This window comes from Acomys minous (assembly GCF_964271855.1).
Source record: "Acomys minous genome assembly, chromosome: 2".
Lineage (NCBI taxonomy): Eukaryota > Metazoa > Chordata > Mammalia > Rodentia > Muridae > Acomys > Acomys minous.
The window spans coordinates 115,739,034-115,763,693 of NC_140484.1; the positions used below are offsets into that span (position 1 = coordinate 115,739,034).

A 24,660-nucleotide genomic window follows, 5' to 3' on the forward strand; every position below is an offset into this window, starting at 1 on the left:
CTTGTTGCTCCACCGGAAGACAGGAGTTCGGCTCAAAGCACTCATGCCTGGCGGCTCAGAACCGCAGCTTCAAGGATGTGAGGTTCCCTCTTTCTGCAGCCACCCGTACACACATGGCACGCACGCACACACGTACACACTTTCTCCCTCACACTCACACAAAAGAAAGTTGTAAAAAAATTTAACTCTGTGCCTTCTGTTCTTAAATGTCCCTTTCCGGACGCCGTCCTCTTCCAGTGCACTACGTGCCGGCACGGTGAACCGGACGTCCGGGAGATCTAGGAAGTAGCTTTTCTCTGGGTTGGAGTTGGAGGCGGGGTTCTTCCGGCACGCTGCGGAGTGTGCGGATGTTATTGGGAATCCTACTGACAGGCAGGGTGGACCCGGGCGGGGCCCAGCGGCTGCAGGTCTACAAGGAGAGTCCCCCGAGGCTGCGGCCGCCTGGCCCCGGAGGTGGTCATTCATCCGTCTAGCGCGGCAGAGGAGCGAGGGCCCCTCGGGGGTCCTGGGACCCAGAGCCCAGGGGTGCGGGATACCAGCCTGCCCTAACCCTGGGCTGTCGCAGGCCTTTTCAGAACAGAGGCCATCCTGCTACTCTCTCACGGTAGCCCAGGTGACCGCTCCCATGGCTTTCCCCCATCGGCTGGACGCCCCTGAGCTTCCTGACTTCTCTATGCTCAAGAGGCTGGCTCGAGACCAGCTCATCTATCTACTAGAGCAGGTCAGTGCCGGCCACGCCTGGCGCCTTTCCTGCGTCAACAGCGTGGCTCTCAATGTGACTTCTTCCTTGCCGAGTCCCTTGGTATTTTCCTTGGAGCTTCCGTGGCAGGTCCAAAATGGGGCACTCGACAGGAAAAACCGAAGAGTAGTAAGAGCTGCTTGCGACCTGGCCAGGGAATAAATCGAAATTGTCGGCTTCTGTGCAGACGACAAAGACACTCTTGTGCCTGCCATCACTGGAGATGGAAATATAGTTGAAATATCTTGGTCCCTAGTTACATTCCAGTAGGTGCCCCGTAAAATAATGACACCTAGGGCGTTGGGTGGTAAGTGTATTCTAGACTTCCTGAGAAGTTCCTATAAACAACAGCAGCAGCTGAGGTGATCTAAGAGTTACCTGGGATCTGGGGTTTGAAAAAAGAACATAAACATATTTTCCGTGGAGTAGGAAGAGCATGCTCCATTCAAGCTAGGGCTGCTAGATGCTAAGTTAGCAGGGAAGGACTAAGCATGAGTAGAGCAAAGAGCTATGGGAAGGTACATTGTGGGGCTTGGGGATATAGTTCAGTGGTTAGACAGTTGCCTATGCAAGGTCCTAGTTTCCACCCACTGCACCCCATGTAAAAGAAAGCTATGCAGTCAGAGGTGGTTGTGCCCACCGTTAATCCCAGTTCGTTCATTCATTCATTCATTCATTCATTCACAGGCAGAGGCAGACAGATCTTTGAGTTTGGGGCCAGCCTAGTCTACAGAGTGAGTCCTAGGACAGACAGGACAGAGAGGGGGGGGGGGAGAAATTTACACACCAGCTTGAAGACCCTACACACCCATTTGTAGTGTGAAGCAATATTTGATATTTGCAATAGTGATTTGTTAAGTGGAACAAATGGACGACATAAGGCCAGTTAGCAGACTACTGGTTAAATGGAATTGATAAAAGCCCACACACAAAAAAATTAGTAGCAGTAGAAATGAGAGAAAGTGGTGGAGCTTTATGGCTGGTTTTGTTTCTTTGCCTCTTACTATGTGTTCCGTGTCGTCCTCTGGCAGCACCTCTGACTCAGCCTACCAAGTGCTGGCATTACAGGAATTTGCCAGCACACGTGACTTGTGATATAAGTTACAGTGAAAGGACGTTCAAAGACATTGGTCAGTTGTAAATGTTGAGGAAAGAGCAAAGTTTATTTGGCCTTTTAATCTGTGTTATTAGGAAAATAGTGTTGCTACTATAATTGTAGTGATTTGCTTATTGTTCGTGTTCCCCATTAGCTTGGAAGGTTCCCAGGTATAGGAATAGCATCTGCTCTGCACTATATACCCAACATCGAGTACTTAGCTTGGAGTCAGGCACATGGCTGGCATGTGGTTAATGAGCATTTGTTGAGTCAAACATTAAGCAAAAATTAAAAACACACATATAAGTGTTGCTTAAAAATACAGAAATCTCAAACGTTTTACAGATAAAGACTCAGGAGCCAGATTCGAGATGAAGGCTTGTTAGCTCAGAGGCAGAGAAAGCACTCAGCTGACCTTTCTACTCAGCCAACATCCCAGAAGGAAAAAACCCTTCTCCATGCTGTCTAAAATATCCTTCAACACTGTGTCCTTTCTACTTCCTATGAGTCTCTCTATCTGTTCCCCCGGACTTCCTCTCACTCTCTGTTTTTTTTTTTTTTTTTGCCTATGTTCATTTCCTGTCAGCTGGTTACTTGCTCTGCTTCTTGACCTAGGGTTAACTTCACCTAATCCTGTTTACTGAAAGCTCTTAGATAAAAGGTATGTACTAGGGCTGGAGAGATGGCTCAGCCATTAAAGGCTAGGCTTACAACCAAAACGGTGTGTGTTAGGACTGAGCCCCACCACAACTAGAAACAGGTTTTTCCAGTACACAATATTGGGGTTCACAATGTGATCAAATATCCTGCTACATACACGTGTAGCATGTGTAGACACAAAGTGCATGTGAGTACACTTACACACACACACACACACACACACACACACACACACACACACACACATCTAGAGGAAGAGGCTAAGTGGAGGAAGTTGATTGATTTGGAGCTTAAGTAAAGTTGAGGTGTTAGCAGTGAGGAGCTGTGGATGTTCCTCTCCTTTGGAACCCTGAGTTCAGTCCTAGCACTGGAGAGGGGTTAGAGGGAGACAGAGAGAAGAAAAAAGAGAGAAGAGGGAAGGGATGAAACTTGGAATGTGGGAGAACCTCAGGGGATGCAAGACCATATGTTATTTCTCCTTTGTATGTCCCACAGTGTTAGCATAAAAATTTGTACATGAAAGGGTTTCAGCAAGTATGTGAAGAGTGGAAAAGTTACGTGCCTAAGAGTAGGGGAGAGCCTTATTAGTGAGGATAGAACTTCATTAGTGGACTGGTGTGGCAGAAGAGGCTCCACAGGGCAACTCAAGGTCAGAGGGAATCTCTGGACAATAATACCCTCCCCATACTAATTTTTTATTGTTTTCTTTTTGTATGTGCATGTGGCATATATGCATGCGTGTTTGCACGTGTATAGGTGCATACACATGTACCCGTGTATGGGGAGGCCCAATGTTGACATTGGTAGCCTTTTTTGTTTTTGTTTTGTTTTGTTTGTTTGTTTGAGACAGGGTTTCTCTGTTTTAGCCCTGGCTGTCCTGAAGCCCACTCTGTAGACCAGGCTGGCCTCGAACTCACAGCCTGCTCTGCCACCCCAGTGCTGGGATTAAAGGTGTGCGCCACCACTGCCCAGCAGCATTGCTAGTCTTTCTAATCACCTTACTCATTGAGGCAGGTTTTCTCAGTTGAACCTAGAACGTGCTGATGCAGCCTAGTCCAGCTAGGCAGCTCGCTCTAGGGAGGAGCCTTCCTCTGCCTACAGAGTGCTGGGATTGCAAGTGGCCCAACACTCCCACCTGACATGTGTACGGTTGCTGGGCACCGAACTCCAATCTTCACACTTACACTGCAGACACTTCATCACTGAGCTGTATTCCTTAGCCCTGATTTATGTTTTTTTGGTGAATATTCTAGTCAGGATTGATACACTATTTGACCTTGTGTTTGCCTGGGCTGATGAGTCCTGTGGATACCTCCTCATACATGACTTTAATAAATAACACTTAGCCAGCTGGACACAGTGACACACACCTGTAATCCTAGCACTCAGGGAGGCAGAGGCAGGTGGATCTCTGTGAGCTTGAGGCCAGCCTGGTCTACAAAGTGAGTCCAGGACAGCCAAGGCTATGTAGAGAAGCCCTGTTCTAACCCCCACTCCCAGAAAACCTCCAGAAAATACACTAAATCCGATCATGCCAGCATGTGCAGTGTTAGCACTGCTGATGCCCTTCAAGCATGAAAACTATGGCCTGTAGGGCAGTGAAATCACTCAGTAGGTAAAGGCACTTTTGCGTGTGCAAGCCTCCTGCCCTGAGTGTGATTCCTAGATCCCACTCCACAGTGTTGTCCCTTGACCTCTACACTACACATTCTATGGCACACACATGCACAACAACATCTCATGTTTGTCTTAACCTATTTTGTTCCCACTACCCCCAGCCTGAAGCACGTTATTACTGCTACATGCTTTGCTGCTTGGTCTTTTCCACCTGCGGTTTCTCATCTCTTCAATTTATATTATCCATAGTTGCCAAACCATCTAAAATTTCTGGCTGATCTGTGCTTTAATATACAAAAGCTTTCTGTCTTTTCTTCCTTCAAGGATCGAGTGCAAACTCCCTACCCATTGGCGTTGGAGCCCTGATGCCCAGTTCTAGACAACTGTTTCAAACCTATTTCCCACCATTTCTTTTGCATCAGGATTATTAATTCTTGATACTACAGACATGCTGGGTGTAGTAATTCCATGTCGTAGCGTCTGTCCTATGCAGGCTGGGTGCCTTAGCATCCAAACATCTATGCGTTAGATGCCAATAATGCCCTTCGCCCTGTTCCGGACAACACAAAATGTGCCCCGTCACTGCCAGATGTCTCCAGCTGAGGACTGCTGCCGTCTAGCACTGTATGTGTCACTTCAGCTGACTTGCGTGTTCAGCCCTCCCCTTGCTAAATTGTCCCCCGAACATCACTCATAACTCTCAACCACATGTCAAAGCCTAGTTGGAAGGGACCTTCCGATGGCTTACCTTTATCACCCTCCTTCTCTTGTACAAACAAGCGAGCAGCTTCCAGAATGTGGTGCTGGAACGCCGTGGTGGGTATCGTGAGGACGGGTAGGGGAAGGGGATGGGTGGATACTGCCGGGGGCTTTCTCTTTCTTCTTGCAGGGATGGTGACTGAAATTGGGGCCCCATGCTTGCAGCACACATGCTGTATCCCCGAGTCACACACCTAACCAACCCTGCCTTGATTTTCAAAGTTGTGCACTAAGTGTGTCATTTTTGTAGCTAAAAGGAAAATACCACTGGAAAAGATATTTATCACTTAGTTGATGCAGGGTGGGCTTTTGTTGAGTTTGTCTTCCTTAGGATGAGAAACTGTTGTGAGGCAGAGTAGAAGAGGCAGTGGAGAAGAGACCAGTGACCAAACACAACTGAGGGACCGGGAGTCAAGCTGAGAACGTGGAAAGTTATGTTTTTTGAGGCAGAATTTTTCTGCCTTGGCTGTCCTGGACTCACTTTGTAGACCAGGCTGGCCTCAGACCCACAGTGCTCAGCCTGCCTGTGCTTTCCATGCGTGCTAGGATTAAAGGCATGTGCTACCGCGCCTGGCTTGGAATATTTCTTTATATACAAAATATGAGAACCCAGCAGGACTGGAAGGCGCGACAGGTCCCCAAAGACTCTCTAAGAAATCACAATGTCAACCAACACAGACCTTTCTCTTTCTTCATATGATGAAGGTCAGGGGTCTAAGTTTACTCGGAAGGCTAAAGAGACACAGTGTCCCCATTGGAATGGCGGGGTTTGCAGTAATTCTCACATGTGGGTGTTACAAACTGAAGAGCAGGGAATACGAAGATGTCCATTCTCTTGATCCACATGCGTGTGGCAGCCCAGGGCTTTGTTGGGGGAGCCGTGACTCTTGGTATGGGCTATTCATGTCTCAAGAGTTCTGGGCCAAGCCTGAGCCTGAGAAGAAGTGCTGCTGCCCAGGCCCGGGAAGTGCTGGCTGTAGACAGGCGTCTCGCATTGAGCGTCCATGTTTGTGTCTATAATAAACAACATGGGTTTAGACAACAACAATCATAGCAGTGTTGCTGGTGAGTACAGACAGTCTTAGCTAGGTGTCTAATGTCCTTTCACCTCAAGACCAAGTTCTTGTTCAGTGAGTGCCTAGACAAGTTCCCAGCTGAGGGGAGCCTGTGTGGCCTATGAGTGATCAACCATGCTTTCTCTCCTTCAGCTTCCTGGAAAAAAAGATTTGTTCATAGAGGCAGATCTCATGAGTCCTCTGGATCGAATTGCTAATGTCTCCATCCTGAAGGTACAAGCTTTTTTCTCATCTTTTCTCAGGGCAACTCCTATGTCTTTTCTTCTTGATAAGCATAGCCAATTCCTGCAGAGTGGTGCCCTTGACAGGGTAAACACAGTCAGCTCACCTAAGGCAGACGCGCAGGGGATGATGACGTGTTTGGGTTATGTTTTACTTTTGGTTTTTGCGTTGACAGTAAGTAAGGAAGTTTTAGTGACGTGGTTATCAGTAGCAGATTGACTTCAGAATTCACCCTTCAGTGCTCGCTGCCTTTGCGTCATGCATTGGGCTGCTCCAATCTTCCCCATTGTCATGTTGGATTCTCTCTGTAGCAACATGAAGTGGACAAGCTGTACAAGGTGGAGAGCAAGCCGGTTCTCAGCGCCAATGAACAGTGAGTGTTTGGGGGAGTCTGTGGCCTCCCAGCTGGAGGAGGTCCCTGGGGGAAGAATTGCCTTACTTTGTCCTTGCCTGAGACCTGCAACCACAGCGCCCGTGACGTGGCCCACATCCCCGAGTGTTCACAGAATCCCGCTCTTGATTGCTGGTCTGCTTTTCTCTGCAGTTTCCCCCGCTCTGCCCTTTCTTCTCTCTACTCCATGTCATCCACAACTGCAGTTATTCCTTGTCTGAACATTGTTATGCTCCCATCAGCCACCCCAGGGGTAGCTGGAGATGGCTCGTGCCGGGCAAGCCCAGCAACCCGAGTTCAGTCTTGGAAGCCATGGAAAGGTGCAAGGAGAGAACCTACTTCCAGAATTGTCCTCTTCCTTGGACACGTGTATCTGCACCCACATGTGCACAATAATAGTAAACAGATAAATAAGTGGCTAGATAAATAAATAACAAGAAAAACAAAAAAACCAAAACGAACCTCTAGGGTCAGGCTGACAGAACCTGAGTGTTACCCACATAGTAGAAGAAGAGAACCAACTCCCACAAGTTGTCCTCTGACCTCCACACACACTGTGGCGCGTGTGTACAGACATACAAATAAGTCTGTAAATCCTTAAAGGAAAAGCCTCAAATTATCTAGGCCTTGATGCTACTGCTATAGCCTTGTTCTTCATATGTTCTTTCAGGCCTCTGGGGACATGTGCTTCCACACACGTTGCAGAGAGCGCCTTTGCCCTTTGTAGCGCTCCAGTCAGTCGGCTTAACATCCTCTCCTGCCCTTCACTCCTAGAAAAAGCACCAGGTCTTGAGCTCAGCCCCACTCTTCTTTGAAGCTCCCTTCCAGACCGGGTTGATTTTCTTCTCGAGATTTCCAGGGCATTTTGTATTTTCCTGTTCATGTGTCATGCAGTCATAGTCTGTTGTGCTGAAGATCAAACCAGGACATTGAGCAAACGCTCTATCATTACACCATATCCCAGCCCTTTGATTTGTTTTAAATGTTTCCCAAACTTGAGTAGTGTATACCTTTCCTTATGGGAAAAACTTCTAGATACGTGGATGCATACATACCATATCCCAGCTCTTATTATTTTTAGTACTTGATTGATTATATGTATAAATATAATTTGTAAAAAAATAAAAAATATATAATTTGTAAATTTATTTATTAATTTGAATATATAATATTATACACATATATGCACATATATAATTTTGTCCCATTGGCCCATCAATTATCTAAGAACAGTAACTCCTGGACCCACCTTAGAGCCAACAAAGGCAGTCATCATCATATTGTATCTGTTGTATTGGAAATGTCTTCTGTGGTGTCCCAGGTAGTTCAGAGATCTGTAGGCCTGGTCAAGAAGGGCAAATGACTAAAGACTTGCTTGTTTTAATTTCTTCTTAGGTCCTGCCACCCTCATGATTTTTCCTAACTTTCCCTTTCTCATCCATAGGTTGTGCTTCTTGGTCAGACCCCGCATCAAGAATATGCGCTACATTGCCAGTGAGTGAGCCATGGTACTGTGTGGAGCTAAGCAGGGAAAGGGTGGCCAAGGTGGAAGGGCCTTGGCCATAAGGACCCTGTGATAAGAAAAGACCTGCTGGGCACAGTAGGGTTCTGTTTGTAAATCCTGTCCTTGGGAGGCCAAGGCAGAAAGAATCCAGGTTTGAGGCTAGCCTGTGCTACATAGCATCTTGGTGGAGGTTGGGGGTGGTGGTGGATGGGATGGCATCAGGAAGGGGAGAAAAGTTCTGCTTCTTTGTCTCTTGTCTAACAAATGGCCCACGGGTTGCCGGGCTGCACTCCTCTCTCTATAGATCTTGTCAATGCTGACAAACTAGCTGGCCGAATTAGAAAATATAAAATCATCTTAAGTCCTCAGAAGGTGAGTTTGGATTCTAAAAGGGGGGATATGGGATGAGCCGGGAGGAGGACTTGTTGGGATACACTTATGTGGACAACCATCTACTTACCTCAGACAGAGAGCTGATGACAGACCGAGGTATGGCTGCATCAGAGTCCAACTTGGCAAACCAATGAGTTTTATTGGAGTTATTTACAGGCATACGGTAGGGCATACTTACAGAAGCAGAAAGGACTAAAAAACGGCTGCATCACCAAAGCCTACCCCTAGCATGGGTGACAGTCACAAAAGCTAAAAACCTGGGGTGTACTGCACAATCTGCAGGCAGCTCAAGGCGAGTGCCCTTTTCAGGTGGCTTGGGTGGTTTGTTTCTTCCGTGGAGCTGGGCTTGACTGAGATTGACCCCGAGTAGTCTTTATTACTGATAGACTCTTGGCAGAGAGGGACCTAGTGAATCTGGCCAGTTTCTGGGACTTCTCAAAGCTGTTGTGAGTTGTTTACTTGCTGTATTAATGAGCTTCCCTAGGAGACTGAGTTTCTGTCTCAGAGGAAACTGCTATGTCTCGGGCCTGGGATGAACAGCCAGAGGCATGCTGTCTTTTCAGTACATATCTGTGGCTACTAAATAAAGGGTCTCTTATCAAAGGTTGTGGAATTTGTGAATTGTGGACTAGTGACTTCCATATAGATTTCTTTGTTATTTCTCTCTTTTTATGGGGCTTGGAGTTTTTATGGTGTGGGGTTTTAGGGGTCTAATTAAGGTCTCTAGGGGTCTAATTAAGGTCTTAGGTATCCTAAGCAATCACCACAGTCTAAAATAGTTGGAATAGCTGTCTATTTTGGAAAGGGCTCTAGTTGCGAGTCCCTGTCAACACATATCCCTGAGTAGTAATGGTGCATGGCACTGTTTTCTCCTGCTCCTGTCCCCATAGGTGTTCCCTCTCAATATTTTCTCCCTTCTTCTGTCTTCTGTACCACATTTGTTTTGCTTTCTCCTGGACTCTTGTCCTTCACTCTCTTCATGAAAAATACACACACACACACACACACACACACACACACACACACACACACACACACACTCACCATTTTCTTTGAGACATGAGTCTATGTAACTCAAGCTGTCCTTGAACTGTTTTGTGTAGCTGATGGCCTTGGGCCCCTGACCCTTCTACCTCTTCCAAGTGCTGAGATTTCAGGTGTGCACTACATCACTGACTTCTCTTGTATTTTTTTTTCTTGAATATAGCTTGTTGTATTTGTTGTATTTGTTGTATTTGGTTTTTCAAGACAGGGTTTCTCTGTGTAGCCCTGGTTGTTCTGGAACTCACTCTGTAGACCAGGCTCACCTTGAACTCTGAGATCTGCCTGCCTCCTGAGTCCTGGGATTAAAGGCGTGTATCACCGCCACCTGGCTGCTTGTCATATTTGAAATAGGATCTTACTGTGTATCCCAGGCTTGCCTTCAATTTATGATTCCTGTTCCCAACTCTGGAATGCTGAGATTGCAGGCTTCTCTGATCATGCCCATCTCAAACCATTTAAATTACACACACACACACACACACACACACACACACACACACACACTGATATGTGTGCATATACATATGTGCATATGTGTGTATATATATATGTGTACACACACACACACATCAGGGGCTGGATCTCAACATGTCAGTGTGTCTTAAACAGAACTTCCTGCTCTGCCTCCTCTCTGCTCCTCTGATTTCTTGCATGCCATTCTTCCTAGGTATTCCTGCACAGCTCTTCCCTCAAAAGACTGCTAAATGCCTACTCCTTTATAAAGTTTTCCTAGTTTTAAGGGAAATGAAAAAGCATAATACATAAATAAAACTGATGAAATTTGGGGCAAGGTGGTTGTAGTGTCCCACTGTCGGTTGATTAGTTTGGGTGTCCTGTTTCATGGATTCTGAGACTAATATCCTCACCCATTGACTGCCTCAGGTTATTTCTGGCACTGGCATGAAGTCCATGAGACTGCAGTGTACCACTTAAGTCTGTGCTCTGTAGGCTCAGGATTGAAGGCGCATGGATGGCGATGGCTGTCTTGCCTGCAGAGCCCTGGGCTGATGCAAGCCGTCCTGTGGAGAAAGACAGAGAGCACAAGGCTGTGTCCTCAACCCTGCCTTCTTTTGTAAAGCCACCAATATTCAATCATGGAGCCTCCACGCTGGCTGATAACCTACTCAAACGTGGTGAATTCTAAAGACTTTCCTCCGGACATCATAATTAGATTAACTTGGCACTCTTTTAATATCTCACAGAGGAGTTCAATTCAACACTGAGCTCTTGGAGGATGTCCTGAACCTTATTCAGACTGTAGAGGAACTCCAAAGAGGCGGGAAGAATAGGGCCCAGGGCGTAGCCTCGTGGTGGAGTGCTTTCCTAGCTTGTGGTTTGTTTGGTTGTTTTGTGGGGTTTTTTTTTTTCCTTCTGGATTTTTGAGACAGGATTTCTCTGTGTAGCCTTGACTGTCCTGGAACTCGATCTGTAGACCAGGCTGGCCTCAACTCAAAGACCAGCCTGCCTCTGCCTCCTGAGTGCTGGGTGTCATCGCTGCCTGGTGGCCACAGGTGTTTTTAAAATCTACTTATTGTTCGTATGTCACTCATGCACAAGACGGTAGCAAATGCCATGGTGCTCAAGTGGAGTTCAGAGCCCAACTTTTGGGAGTCATTTCTCTCCTTCTACCACATTGGTCCGAGGGATCAAACTTAGGTTGTCCGTCTTGGCAGCAAGCACATTTGCCCACTGAGCCGTCTCACTGGTCCCGTTTGTTTGTGAGACAGAATGTCACTAACTAGTCTAGGATGGCTTAGAACTGTTCAGCACAATCCGCCCTGAGCACCCAATCCTCCCACCCCAGCCTCCTGAGTGCTGGGGTTACAGATGGGCGCCGCCACTTTGCACTGGGGCCTGGATTTGATCTCTACTACCTGTTCAAACTTTTCCTCGTTGTGGCAGATAAACTCATGAGAAAATTTAAAAGAAGAAAGATTTACTTTGCTGTGGAATTTTAGAGGTTTTAGTCCATAGCTGGCTAGGGCTGTAGGTGGTTGTTGTGGTTGTGGTTGTGGTTTTGACATATAGTGCTGGCTGACCTGGAACTCACAGAGATCCGTCTGCCTCTGCCTCTGTGGTGCTGGAATTAAAGGCGTGCGCCACCACACTAGCTCTATGCCCATTGCTTTAAAGCTGTTTGTTTACCTCATAGCAGCCAAGAAACAGACAGGAAGTGACCAGGGTCCCACAGTCCACCTCAAGAACATATCCCTTGGCTGGGTGTAGTAAGGCAGAGGCAGAGCTCTGAGTTTGAGGCCAGCCTAGCCTATAGAGTGAGTTCCAGAACAGCTGCACAGAGAAACCCTGTCTCAGAAAACAAAAGAACAAGCCAAAACAAGAGAGTGTATCCCGAGCCACCCATGGCCTCTGCAGTTGCACCACATGGTTGGTGTATTTAGGTCACGACCTAGCCATCTCAGGAAATACCCTCACAGGTTCACCTGGCACAGTGCTTTACCAATCTTTGGAAGTCTTTCAATCCAGTCAGGTTGACAGTCAGGATTACCGTGACATCTGCATCAGAAAAGACAAGGAACGGACAGAATCAAGTTGTTACTAATCATTTTTTTCCAATCAGCTAATTGGCTTTTCTCTTTCAGTTTTATGCATGTGAGATGGTGCTTGAGGAAGAGGGAATCTATGGAGGTGAGAGGAACCGAATGTGAGTGAAGGGACAGAGAACATATGAAGAAAGAACAATCTCCTGTTTCCCACTTCCCAGCTCCTCCTCTGGGGCTCACCCCTGGTGCTCTATTGAGCAGTCCCTGGGGATGAGATTGGGAGGAGGACCCAGATGAGGACAGCAGGGGGGCTGGGGCTAGAGGACAGGCTGCCCAGCTGCTGCCTCTCAGCTTCCCACAGACAGGTGGCCCCAGACTCCTCAGCATGGGCTGCCATGTCTCCCACAGTGTGACTCCTTCCTCTCCCGCCAGCCTCATCGCATGCCTCTCCTTTCCTTAACTTGTTACCGTCTAATCACCAGGCTTTGTGCTTGCTTTTCCTCCTGCTTAGCTTGCCCTCTTCCCTGAGAAGTTTCCCCACTCAAGCCTTACTCAGGTTCTAAGCTTGCCTGCCTGTCACTGCTGTCTCCTTTTGTAGCTCAGGTGTTACTGGTGGCCTGGGTCTGGGCGGGGAGTCCCAGCCTTTCTTGGCCTCTTATCCAAAGGATTAAAAATAAGAGCTGACACATATCTGCAAAATAAGCACGATAACTTAATTTGAGGTTTAGTGTTAATACACATCAAGATTGTCAGCCAGCTACAGGAATAAGAGTACTCAAGGTCCCAGGCGAGTGATCAATCGCTTTCTCTCTGAGACAGGGTCTCTCTCTATAGTCCTGGCTGTTCTAGAACTCACCGTGTATAACCATGGCCTCAGATTCACAGAGGTCCTCCTGCCTCTGCTTTGGAATGCTGGGATTAAAGGTGTGCACTACCATGCCTGCCTTGTGATCTCTTTTTATGGGGTCTAAAGGAAGGAAGGGCATGGCCGGGTGTGGTGGCCCATGCCTTTCAGCCCAGCACTCAAGACTTGTAGACCCAGCCTGGTCTACAAAGTGAGTCCAGGACAGGCAGGGCTACACAGAGAAACCCTGTCTCGAAAAAACTTTAAAAAAAAAAAAAGAAAGAAAGGAAGGGCTGGTTATTGAGAGCCACAGTTGGGGTTATTCTCCATTTTGATTGATATAGTAGATCATGTATTTACTTTTTCTACTGCCCATATCTCTTCCCACAATTTGTCTAATTTTAATCATATGCATGCCAAATCATTCACAGGCATAAGATGGTAAAGAGGGCAGGCTTCCTAAGAGCTCACTTGAGGATACAGTTCAGGCCACATCAACCTTTCTGTTCTTTGTACCTAATATATTGGGAATACACTTGAATAAAAACTGTCTAAATTTGATTGTTACTAGGGATGGAGAAACCTCTAATATTGTTCAGCGATGAGAGAAGGTGTAGTCCAGTGCAGGTGTAAGTGTGGGGCTCCTGAGGTTGCTCCATACATTGTTAGGAGAGGAGTGTGTATGCATAGTACATGCAAGCCAAGGAGCTAGGCTGCCAAGTGCATTATTACAAGGGGGGGGGCTGTAATAAGCAAAACCAAATAGAGTCTGAGGCTAAACTATCTCCTATGCTTGCCTGCTTTACAGGGGTAATATTACCCCTATTTTCCTGGGTAGCTGGTCTAATAGGCCTATGGCATCAGGCATAGCTTTATTTAGTTATTTGAAGTCCTGGGTATTATATAAAGCACCTTGGACATGCTAGACAAGGGCGCTACCACTGAGCTATTATATGGATTTTTTTTAACTTCCTGTTTATTTACTATTTTTTGGAAGCAAGGGTATCTATGTCTCACTAGCTGGCCTGAACTCACAGAAATCTGTCTACCTCCGCCTTCCAAGTGCTGCGATACAGGGTGTGCACCACCATGCCCAGTTGCTTTTACTTTCTTATATTGAGTCAGAGTCTCACTGAGTTACCTAGGCTGCCTTTGCACTCACTCCACAGCCTAGGCCAGGCCGGAAGACATTCTTTCCCTCATAGCTGTGGTTAATCCCTGTCATCTTTGTGCTCATAGTTTCCTTATTTGTTTTGTGATGGAAACAAACGGGCTCGTGCATACAGAGCACGTACTCTGCGTCACAGGCCCAGGGCTACAATAAGTCCTGTGTCATAAGTTGTCTGCTGTATCTGCCCACCACAGGATGATAAGTTCCAGACGACTAGGGGAGCCCACGGCCTTCACCTCTGTCTCCACAGTGCTTAACACAGCCCTGTGTGGAGATGAATTTCAGTTTGACCTGTTGAATCGTGAATGAGTGTTGGCTCAGCACTTGTTCTAAACCACCACTTTCCACATTGCACTGTGGGCCACTGTGTACTCATCTCCTTCCACGGTGGTATTAGATGCTCCTTGAAGACACGCTGTTTCTTACGGAGTCTCCAGAGCTAAATGTGATCACTGGCATATAGCGGGCACTCAAGTATTTGTTGCATGACTGTGGCAGACCTTCATTTAGCATGGAGCCAAGTACCTTGTGCCTGAAGGCTGATGTTCTCTGTCCTTACAGATGTGAGCTGTGATGAATGGGCCTTTTCTCTGCTGCCTCTCGATGTGGATCTGCTGAGCATGGAACTGCCAGAATTCTTCAGGGATTACTTCCTGGTAATGCTGGCCCCTTGAGTCTTGGTATCAAGAGATATGTATTGGGTCCAGTGGACTAGAAATATTGACACTTTTTCCCAACATATAATTTATCATAAGTGACATTGATTTTATAGTTGAAGGCTACAGGTTGTTTTGGACAAAACTTTGATTAGGGCTCTTAGGCAGCTATTGCTGTGGTCCAACACCTGAGAAAGCTCTTTTTGTTTTTGTTTTTTGGGTTTTCTTTGTTTGAGTTTTGGTTTTTTGAGACAGGGTTTCTCTGTTTAACCCTGGCTATCCTGGAACTCTGTAGACCAGGTTGTCCTCAAACTCACAGAGATCGGATTGCCTCTATCTCCTAAGTGTTGGGATTAAAGGCGTGCACCACCATGCCCTCCTAAGAGAAGAAAGATTTATTATTGTAACTCATGGTTTCAGGGGTTCCAATCAGGCATGTCTGAGAGGGCACAGCAAAACAACTCATGATGGCCAGGAAAAGAGAGAGAGAATGCCTGGCAGGCTTGTTCTGCCTGGGGACTTGGTCATGGGTGGTCTGATCAGCTGCAGGGCAGATCAGTTGTAGTCCTTTCTGGAAACACCCTCGCAGGTGTACCAGAACATAGCTCTGCTGCTCTCCTCAGTGCTTCCGCTCCATCAGGCTGACGTCAGGGTCAGCCATCACAGAGTCTGTAAAATAAACCTCTCCAGCATTCCGCAGACACTGCCACCCCATCCCAGGGTCTAGGGCTAGCCATTCTGCACTGATGGGTTGACATAGTTCTTTGTGGCCCATGTGCTCGCTGCAGGAAGGTGATCAGCGCTGGATCAACACTGTAGCTCAGGCCTTGCACCTTCTCAGCACTCTCTATGGACCCTTTCCTAACTGCTATGGCATTGGCAGGTGTGCCAAGGTAAGAATGCGAGCAGAGATCCTGTCCTTAAGGCGTGTTTTTCTCTCTCTTTACCCAAAAGATTATCCCTGGGCATCTGTGACAAAAAGGATATTCTTTCCTGTGCTTTTATGTCCCAGGATGGTTCCCTAGAGAGCAAGATCTGTGTGGCAAACAGATAAGTGAGAGCGTCTAGACCACATTCTGAAGTTTTTCTCTTTGGGGCAGGGGAACATTTTCCTCTCTGGTATGAGAGGATAGAAGCAAATGGGAATAGAACAGGCCCGTATTCCTCACAGTTAGCTCCTTTCTGGAGGATAAGGCAGGCTATGCCACAGAAGGGGTAGGCCTCTAAGAATAGGGCTTCAAGAGGACCTGGACACAAAACTGAGGTGGCCTTGGGCTCCGGTAGATGTCATACGATCTGTGGAGGAAACTGGAGGAGGAAGAAGACAGTGAAACCAAAGGTCGAAGGCCAGAGATTGGACACATCTTTCTCCTGGACAGAGGTAAACATTGCCCGGCACTCCCTTGTCTTTGGGTCCTAGAAGGAAGGAATAGGGCAAATGTGCAGGCAGGGGTGGGGTCCTACAGTTAGGCCTGTGACTCGTATGTTGGTGTGAACAGTGGCACAGGTAGGAAGTTCTTGAGTTGATATAGAATGCGGGGTCTTGGGAGCCTTCATGGTTGTGGTCTTGGTTTCAGACATGGACTTTGTGACAGCACTTTGCTCCCAAGTAGTTTACGAGGGCTTGGTGGATGACACCTTCCGAATCAAGTGTGGTAAGTGCCATGATCCTCTGCATCTTGGCAAAGGGGAAATGACCCATCCTCTGGTGACTCCTGTTGTAGGGCAGTACTTGGGGGAAGCCTGGTGACACTGGGAGACCTTTAGCAGAGTTAAGGGATGAGAGGGAGAAGGCCTTTGTGGATCCTGACAGCTGCCTCCTCTGCCTTCAAAGGGAGTGTCGACTTCGGCCCAGAAGTCACATCCTCTGACAAGAGCCTGAAGGTGCTACTCAATGCTGAGGACAAGGTGAGGGTGTGGGTGTATCCGAGGGTTTACTCAGGACCACTGCTACAAGAGGCTCGGGGGAGGCCACGTTCCTGGGAGGTTTACCCCCGTCAATTAGGATCAGACCCAAACCAGGATGATGGCTCCCACCTGTAATTTTATCTTTTGGAAGATGGATCAAGAGTTTACGGCCAGCCTCAGCTATATAAGACTCTGTCTCAAAATCCAAAAATCAATAAATAGCGGAAAGGACTGGGTCCAGAGCGCAGTGGCTGCGCCCGACACCCCTTCTGATAGCAGCTCTGTCTGCTCATTCTCTGGCTAGCGTACCATTTGCTGTACTGTCACTCTGCTCATGAGGCAGGCAGGGGCTGTCACAGACCTGACATAGTAAGTGCTTCCTCACCTCTGCCCGCAGGTGTTCAGTGAGATCCGGAACGAGCATTTCTCCAATGTCTTTGGCTTCTTGAGCCAGAAGGCCCGGAATTTGCAGGCTCAGTATGATGTAAGGCTCCAAGGCCTGTGCCTCTGTTGGTTTCCTCAGTGTTCCCTTTCCAACGCTATGATAGGCCTCCTGTGCCTGCTCGGGGATGGGGAGCAGCTGAGGGAGAGTGGAAGCTTCCTATGGGGTGCTGACCTATGGGGACATCTCCACAGCGCAGGAGAGGCATGGACATAAAGCAGATGAAGAACTTCGTGTCCCAAGAGCTCAAGGGACTGAAACAGGAGCACCGCCTTCTGAGTCTCCGTAGGTGCTGGCTGGGCGTGAGGGAAGGGGACTGCGTGCCCTCCGGGGGAGTGCTGCTGTGCCATGGCTTTCTTCCAAGAGGAGACGTTGTTCTCTTGGCAGACAGTCTCATCTGATTTAAGGCAGGAAAAGGTGCTGATGGATTTTCCTTTATGAGGTTCTTGTTCTGGCCATTAAGGATTATCCTAGAGCCAGGAAAGTCAGGGGTTTGTCCCTTCTGCAGATATCGGGGCCTGTGAATCAATCATGAAGAAGAAAACGAAGCAGGACTTCCAGGAGCTAATCAAGACGGAGCATGGTAACTGCGGGAGCCTCACCAACTCTTCCTCTTGTTCCCCCTGGCTCCCAGCCCCCGAAAAAGATGCTTTCTACCCTCTCAACTGAGGTTGCTGCCCATGTGGAATGCTGGGGGTCCCTTAGTTTCACCCAAGGATGGAGAAAGAGGGAGACAGACACATACCAGCTAAGCTGATCTCCAGTAACGCTGTTCTCTGGTCTCTCACAGCACTGCTGGAGGGCTTCAACATCCGGGAGAGCACCAGCTACATTGAAGAGCACATAGACCGGCAGGTGAGCACATGTGTGGGCGGCTGTGGGGCTGGAGGTGGGGCTGCCAAGGCAGAGTCCTGAGGCGTCAGTCTTCCCTGACCCTACCTTCCTATGCAGGTGTCACCTATAGAAAGCCTTCGCCTCATGTGCCTTTTGTCCATCACTGAGAATGGTGAGCCCTGAAGACCAAGCCAAGAATGCCAGATTGAGAAATACATATGCCCTGGGATAAAAGAATTAATGGATTTAAAAGGCAAACCTCAACAAACAGGATTTTTATTTATTTATTTATTTTTAATTTTTTTATTTTTTGAGACAGCATTTCTCTGTGTAGCCTTGACTGTCCTGGACTCACTTTGTAGACCAGGCTGGCTTCGAACTCAGAGATCCGCCTGTCTCTGCCTCCCGAGTGCTGGGATTACAGGCGTGTGCCAGCACAACCAGCTAGGATTTTTATTTTTATTACTTTATTTTTTGTCATTTACTGGATTCTTTCTCCTTTAAAATGAGTGAGGTGGGTCATCAGCAGGTCTCAGGGAGCTTGTTGTGTAACTGGAAACAGGACCGCCTTCAGTGTACTCCATGGTGCCCGTCATCCCCTAGGTGTGCAGTGGCATTTCTCTTCTCATTCAGTTTGACCTCTCTTCAGTAAGGCTTCCTGATAAAAAGCAGACTGGAGGACTGAGACAAAGCGGTTTGTTTGTTTGTTTCATAAGCACTGCATAAAGCCCCAATTCCTCACTTTCATGGCAACATGCTTTTACTGTTGACGCTTTCAGTAGATGATGAACCGTGCTGCTCTCTACCTAGAGACACATTCTGTGCTTCTGCATCCCCTTCCTTGTATTCGGGAGCCCAGCTTCTTACACATTCGAGACCTCTGGAGTTCTTCACTCCTTCTGCTTCCCAGGGCCTGTAAATCAGTTCCCATCACTTAGCTGGAATGCACAGGAAGACCTGTCTTCTCCTGTCACATCTTTGAGATTCTCTCGATGGGTTTGAGATTATGATTGTTGAGTGTGCCTTCCTTAGTCCCAGTGGCTCACGGCCCGTCCTTAGAGCAGGACACCTGGGCTTTATCTCTCAGTCAGCACATTAAATTAAGCAGTGCGTTCGGAGTCAGCTGTGTCCTATGCAAGGGTAACCGTTCTTCTCTCGGGTTATGGTTGGTTGGCTGTACCCCTCTGGGGTCCTCAGCTGGCCTTTTTCCCTCACATCCCTTCCTTGTTTCCCTTACTCTTAGGTTTGATCCCCAAGGATTACCGATCCCTGAAAACACAGTATCTGCAGGTAAGGCAGGAAAGATACATTCCTTTTTTCCATTTAAAAATTACACTTATTGGTCTGGAGAGATGGCTCAGCGTTTAAGAGCACCATCTGCTCTTCCAGAGGTTCTGAGTTCAAGTCCCTACAACCACATGGTGGCTCACAACCATCTTTAATAGGATCTGATGCCCTCTTCTGGCCTGCAGATGTACATGCAGATAGAGCACTCATACATAAAATAAATAAATAAAATGTTTTTTAAAATCCTTTTATTTTCTTCCTATATTCATCTACTCATTCAAACATTGATTCACAACCATTCGTAACTCCAGTTTCAGGAAATTCAACAACTTTTTTTTGCCTCTCAGAGCACACTAGGCATACACTTGATACATACACATTCAGGCAAAATACCCATTAACATAAAATCTAAAGAAAAATTTCAAAACTGTGCTTACTGATTCTGTGTGTGTGTGTGTGTGTGTGTGTGTGTGTGTCCCTGCATGTTCTGGAGTACATGCCTGTGGAGGTTAGAGAAAAACAGGAGATGGTTTTCTTCTTCCACCATTTTTGGGTCCTTGGGGATCAAACTCCGGTCATCAGGTTTGGCACCTTTGGCTGCTGAGTCATCTAACCAACCCCATTCTTCCATTCTAAGTAGTTTCTGCTACTTTTTATGGCTCTTTGATACTGTCACACGTGTGAGCTCTTTGAATAAACACTGCAGAGTACAGCTACGCATTCCTCCCCTCCCGTCTGTGTCATTGACAGTGCGGTTGTTGGGTAGAAACTCAGTAAATAACTGACTTGGAAATTCCTTTAGAGCTATGGGTCTGAGCACCTGCTAACCTTCTCCAATCTGCGGCGAGCTGGGCTTCTAACAGAGCAGGCTCCGGGGGACACCCTCACAGCAGTAGAGAATAAAGTGAGCAAGCTGGTGACTGACAAAGCTGCAGGTGAGTCTCCATCTCCCACCCCTGGGAACTGTCCCTTTCATGACAGTAGGGAGAGCCCTCTGCGACAGAGAGGATCGGGAGGTTAGTGTCACTGCGATGGCTTCTTCTGCTAGTCGAAGCAGGTTCCACGGACTGCAGACTCAGCACGAGCTGACCTTGGACCTGAGTTCTCCCCTAATCCTCCAAGAGGAAGGGATTCTTCCCCTTGTGTTTCTTCTAAGGAAACGGAAGCTTAGAGCAATTTTTTTGGTAGCATAATTTTAATTTATTAAGTAATTATTGCCCTGCATAAAAATTTAGCTTACAAACTTTCAAAATTGTCATTTTGTATCAGAGATGATACATTTCCTTGACTTGCGTTAGTAAAAAAAGAAAGAAAATCTCTTCAAATGATTTTTCTAATTATTATCAAATTTACTGGCAGATTTTTTTTTTCATTTTGAAATATTTTTTTAAATATATTTTATTAATTTATTCATATTACATCTCAATTGTTATCCCCTCCCTTGTATCCTCCCCTTCCTCCCTCCCTCCCACTTTCCCCCTACTCCTCTCCCCTATGTCTGTGACTGAGGGGGACCTCCTCCCCCTGTATATGCTCATAGGGTATCAAGTCTCTTCTTGGTAGCCTGCTATCCTTCCTCTGAGTGCCGCCAGGCCTCCCCATCAAGCAGACGTGGTCAAATATGGGGCACCAGAGTTTGTGTGAAAGTCAGTCCCCCACTCTCCACTCAACTGTGGAGAATGTCCTGTCCATTGGCTAGATCTGGGTAGAGCTTAGAGCAATTAAGTGGCTCGTCCCTCAGTATATCTGGCTGGTTTTATTCTAAAGCTGATGCCTACCGTAGAAATTAAGGTCACCTTGTAGCTGCCCTGAGTGGACTGATTTCAGTGATGAGAAAGGCAGGACTGGCTGTAGGTGTATTGTTCTTTCCCACCCTACATGGCGCTGTGGATCTGTGGGTCTTAGATGGAACCCAGCATAGATTTCTTCCCTAGGAAAAATCACTGATGCCTTCAGTTCTCTGGCCAAGAGGAGCAATTTTCGTGCCATCAGCAAAAAGCTGAACTTGGTATGTAGATCAAGGTTGGATGGGAAACACTGTTTGTTTGTTTCTTTTTTTCTCCCTTTGGTTTTTTTGAGACAGGGTTTCCCTGTGTAGCCCTGGCTGTCCTGGAACTCACTTTGTAGACCAGGCTGGCCTCGAACTCACAGAGATCTGCCTGCCTCTGCCTCCCTGAGTGCTGGGATTACAGGTGTGCACCACCACTGCCCTAGCTGTTTGTTTCTTTATAGTGTACTTTGATCCATGTTAACCTGTATGCCATTGCATTTCTTTCTTGTGTATGTACAGTGTGTGTGTACATGCATGAATGCATGTGTGTGAATGCTATAGCACACATATAGAAGTCAGAGCAAACTTCAGGTGTCAGTCCTTACCTTCCGCCTTGTTGGAGATGAAGGCTTAGTTGTTTTTCCTCTGTATAGGCCAGTCTAGCTTGCACACTAGCTTCTAGGGGTTCTCCTGTCTCTGCCTCCTAATTTCCCATAGGGCACTGGGGTCAAATCACTTGTGCTCATGGGTTCTGACGAATTGAACTCAGACTTGTGTAGCAAGTAACTTTACCCATTGAGCCATCTTCCTGTTTTCTGTCCTCCCATTTAACAATATTACCTTATGTGATAAGTGTTTCCTTGCATTCATGTGTGTGCTAAATGTCAGCCCAGTGCATGAGGCAGCCAGAAGAAAGTTAGATTTTCTGGAACTGCAGTTGTGGGTTGTTCTGTAGGTGCTGGGAGTTGAACTCAGGTCCTCTGCAAGAGCCCCATGTCATTGCATTTCTATGAAGGGAACTTTGCAGCGTGAGCTTAACTTAATAATGAGACAAAACATAAAGAACCACTGTTTGATTAACATGTAACAGCACTTGTCAGTGCCAAAGAACACTGAGAAATATGGGTTCCAGGCTCCCTGGGAAGGGGCTAGAGAGAAGAGCCCCTCCAGCACCTTCCCAGGGAGCAGAGGAACCCTGCAGAGAAGAGGCAGGTGTTTAATCCAATGATCGTCTTGGTTATGGACTTCTTGTCAGGACCTTTGCTGGCTCTCACTAGTTAAAGTGTGAACTGTTGCTCAGGGTGTGCTATTTTTGTAAGACTTTTACAAGGTTAAAGTGCTGGGCTATCACCTGTCTAATGTAGGATCTTTGCTCTCTAGATCCCACGCGTGGATGGGGAATATGACCTGAAAGTGCCCCGAGACATGGCTTATGTCTTCAGTGGCGCCTATGTGCCCCTGAGCTGCCGAGTCATTGAGCAGGTGCGGAAGACTCCCTTCTGCTTCTCTTCCTCCTGCACTCCTTACGCTTCTTCTGGGTCCTTGGCCCATCTCAGTCTCCACTTCCCAAGTAACTAGCAAGAGCCTGTGTCTCGCTGCTCTTCCTTCCTTTCCTAACTTAGTGTCAGAAGACTTGACACCAGTCTTCATGCCTCCCTAGGTGCTGGAGCGGCGCAGCTGGCAGGGCCTTGATGAAGTGGTGCGGCTGCTAAACTGCAGTGAGTTTGCGTTCACAGGTGTGTGGCATGGTGGCGGTGCTAGTGCCGTAGGGTGTCAGGGAGGAGTGGGCTGGACACATGACCCTGGGGCAGCGTGTGAGTGATGCTGGGAGTCTGCTCTGATCCTCACAGACATGGCCAAGGAAGACAAGGCTTCCAGTGAGTCGCTGCGCCTCATCTTGGTGGTGTTCTTGGGGGGCTGCACATTCTCGGAGATATCAGCCCTGCGCTTCCTGGGCAGAGAGAAAGGTAAGAGAACAAAAAGGCGAGAGCTGAGCCTCATGGGTTCTGGGAGACAGCAGGCCCTGCGCAGGAAGACTTTCCTTCTGGCTGAGGCACCATGGTGCACCCTTGCTGTGACTGCCACGGCAGGAGGTGGGGAGCGCAGGCCTCCCAGGTCCCATACATCGCAGTACCCAAGAGACTGTTAGTGATATTTCTACTTTTCTAGTTTTCTCCCCACTTGTTGGGGACAGGGTCTTACTCTGTTGTCCAGATGTGTAACCCTGCGTTCTGATCCTGGGGCACTGTGGGACTGACTGGTGGGCTTGGTCTGCTGGGATGTGAGGCCTGTTTAGTCACTTCTGCTTCTCTTGACTCTTAGGGTACAGATTCATTTTCCTGACAACAGCCGTTACAAACAGTGCTCGCCTCATGGAAGCCATGAGTGAGGTGAAAGCCTGAAGTTTTCCTGGCCAGTGTTGAAGTCATTCCTGATTGTGGACCCCCAGTGGGATGCTGGTGTTTGACATCCGCCTGCTAGAACCCCCTACCTCCCCAGCTATGCTATTCAGAGCTGGGGACTTTGGGGCTTTGGAGAACATTTGGAGAGCATTCATGTCCTGTCCACTAGGATGCTCCTCTTTTGTTTATGAAGTATCTATTGTTCATGCTCTAAGGTATGAGGGGAGAGGTAACCCTTGCTAAATCCCATTTGAATAGTATTGTAAATAAAGCCTCTGTTCTCAAATGCAGCACACAATCTCCTTTTTACACAGTGGGGCCTCATAAGCTTTGTAGCCTGGACTCTGATTGATCGCTCTGGACCTGCTCCAGTTTTTCCTAGTAAAAGTCACTAGCCTGCTTTGCACTAATGCACCCTCAAGTGTAAAAGAAGGAGGGTGGATTCAATGTTAGACCCATAAATAACAACTCATTTCCCATCTCCACAGTCCCTGGCAACTAACATTCTGCTTCCTGCTTCTGTGAGTTTAACTCCTGTGTGTGAGCAGACCTATATGCTGCTTGCCCACTGGTATTCTCAGGCTCAGCCATGCTGTAACACGTGCTAGGACGTCCTAATGTTGAAGACTATTCCATGTATAGTGAGCGTCCTTGTCATCCATTCATCCATTGGTAGACAGTTGGGCCGCCTCATCTTTAGGTGACTAATGCTGCTGTGGGGGCGCACTCCTTTAATCCCAGCGCTCGGGAGGCAGAGGCAGGAGGATCTCTATGAGTTTAAGGCCAGCCTGGTCTACAAAATGAGTCCAGGACATCCAGGGACACACAGAGAGAAACTCTGTCTCAAAAAACAAAAACAAAAATTAAAAAAAAATAAAGGTTCTAGCCAGGCAGTGGTGGTACACATCTTTGAGCACTCAGCAGGTAAATCTCTGTGAGTTCAAGGCCAGCCTGGTCTACAGAGCGAGCTTGAGGATAGCCAGGGCTACACAGAGAAACCCTGTCTCAAAAACAAAAAACAAAAAGACCTCAACAATATGGTTTTAGAGAGGTAAAATAAGGTGGTGGGTTTTTTTTTTCTTTTTCTTTTTCCTATTTGTTGGACACAAGGCCTATCTAACCCTGGCTGGCCTAGAATCTCTCTTTACCAGGCTGGCCTTTAACTCAGAGATCTACCTGCCTCTGCTTCCTTGAGTGCTGAGATCAAAGGTGTGGGCCACCATGTTCAGTCCTGCATGATGGCCGAGGGAGATGGATCTTTCACTAATTACAGGTGCCTTGAGAACCTAAATTTAGTGCTTCTCCACCTTCCTAATGCTGCAACCCTATAATTCGGTTCCTCA

The 24,660-nt window shown here is 47.4% G+C and overlaps 1 protein-coding gene and 1 pseudogene across 3 annotated transcripts; both read left to right on the plus strand.

Annotated features, from left to right (window-relative positions):
• Positions 1–284: 284 nt before the first annotated feature.
• On the plus strand, positions 285–23,607 carry VPS33B (VPS33B late endosome and lysosome associated). 2 transcript variants are annotated; one of them, XM_084772438.1, is made up of 23 exons: positions 285–721; positions 6,080–6,160; positions 6,481–6,542; positions 8,005–8,054; positions 8,369–8,436; positions 12,102–12,147; positions 14,579–14,673; positions 15,462–15,566; positions 15,958–16,054; positions 16,251–16,328; positions 16,508–16,581; positions 16,979–17,065; positions 17,218–17,308; positions 17,532–17,606; positions 17,814–17,878; positions 17,975–18,029; positions 19,101–19,147; positions 19,947–20,079; positions 21,079–21,152; positions 22,296–22,397; positions 22,576–22,651; positions 22,766–22,882; positions 23,238–23,607. In XM_084772438.1, the coding sequence occupies exons 1-23, from the start codon at positions 626–628 to the stop codon at positions 23,315–23,317; spliced, it is 1,854 nt and encodes a 617-aa protein (XP_084628564.1). In that variant the 5' UTR covers positions 285–625; the 3' UTR covers positions 23,318–23,607. The 2 variants fall into 2 exon arrangements, with proteins under 2 accessions (XP_084628564.1, XP_084628565.1); XM_084772439.1 differs by lacking the exons at positions 285–721; positions 6,080–6,160; positions 6,481–6,542 and having other exon boundaries at positions 12,102–12,163.
• LOC311592265 (HIG1 domain family member 1A, mitochondrial-like) lies at positions 4,941–6,069 on the plus strand (annotated as a pseudogene). The gene has a single exon. The product of its transcript is annotated as an HIG1 domain family member 1A, mitochondrial-like (transcript).
• Positions 23,608–24,660: the final 1,053 nt, after the last annotated feature.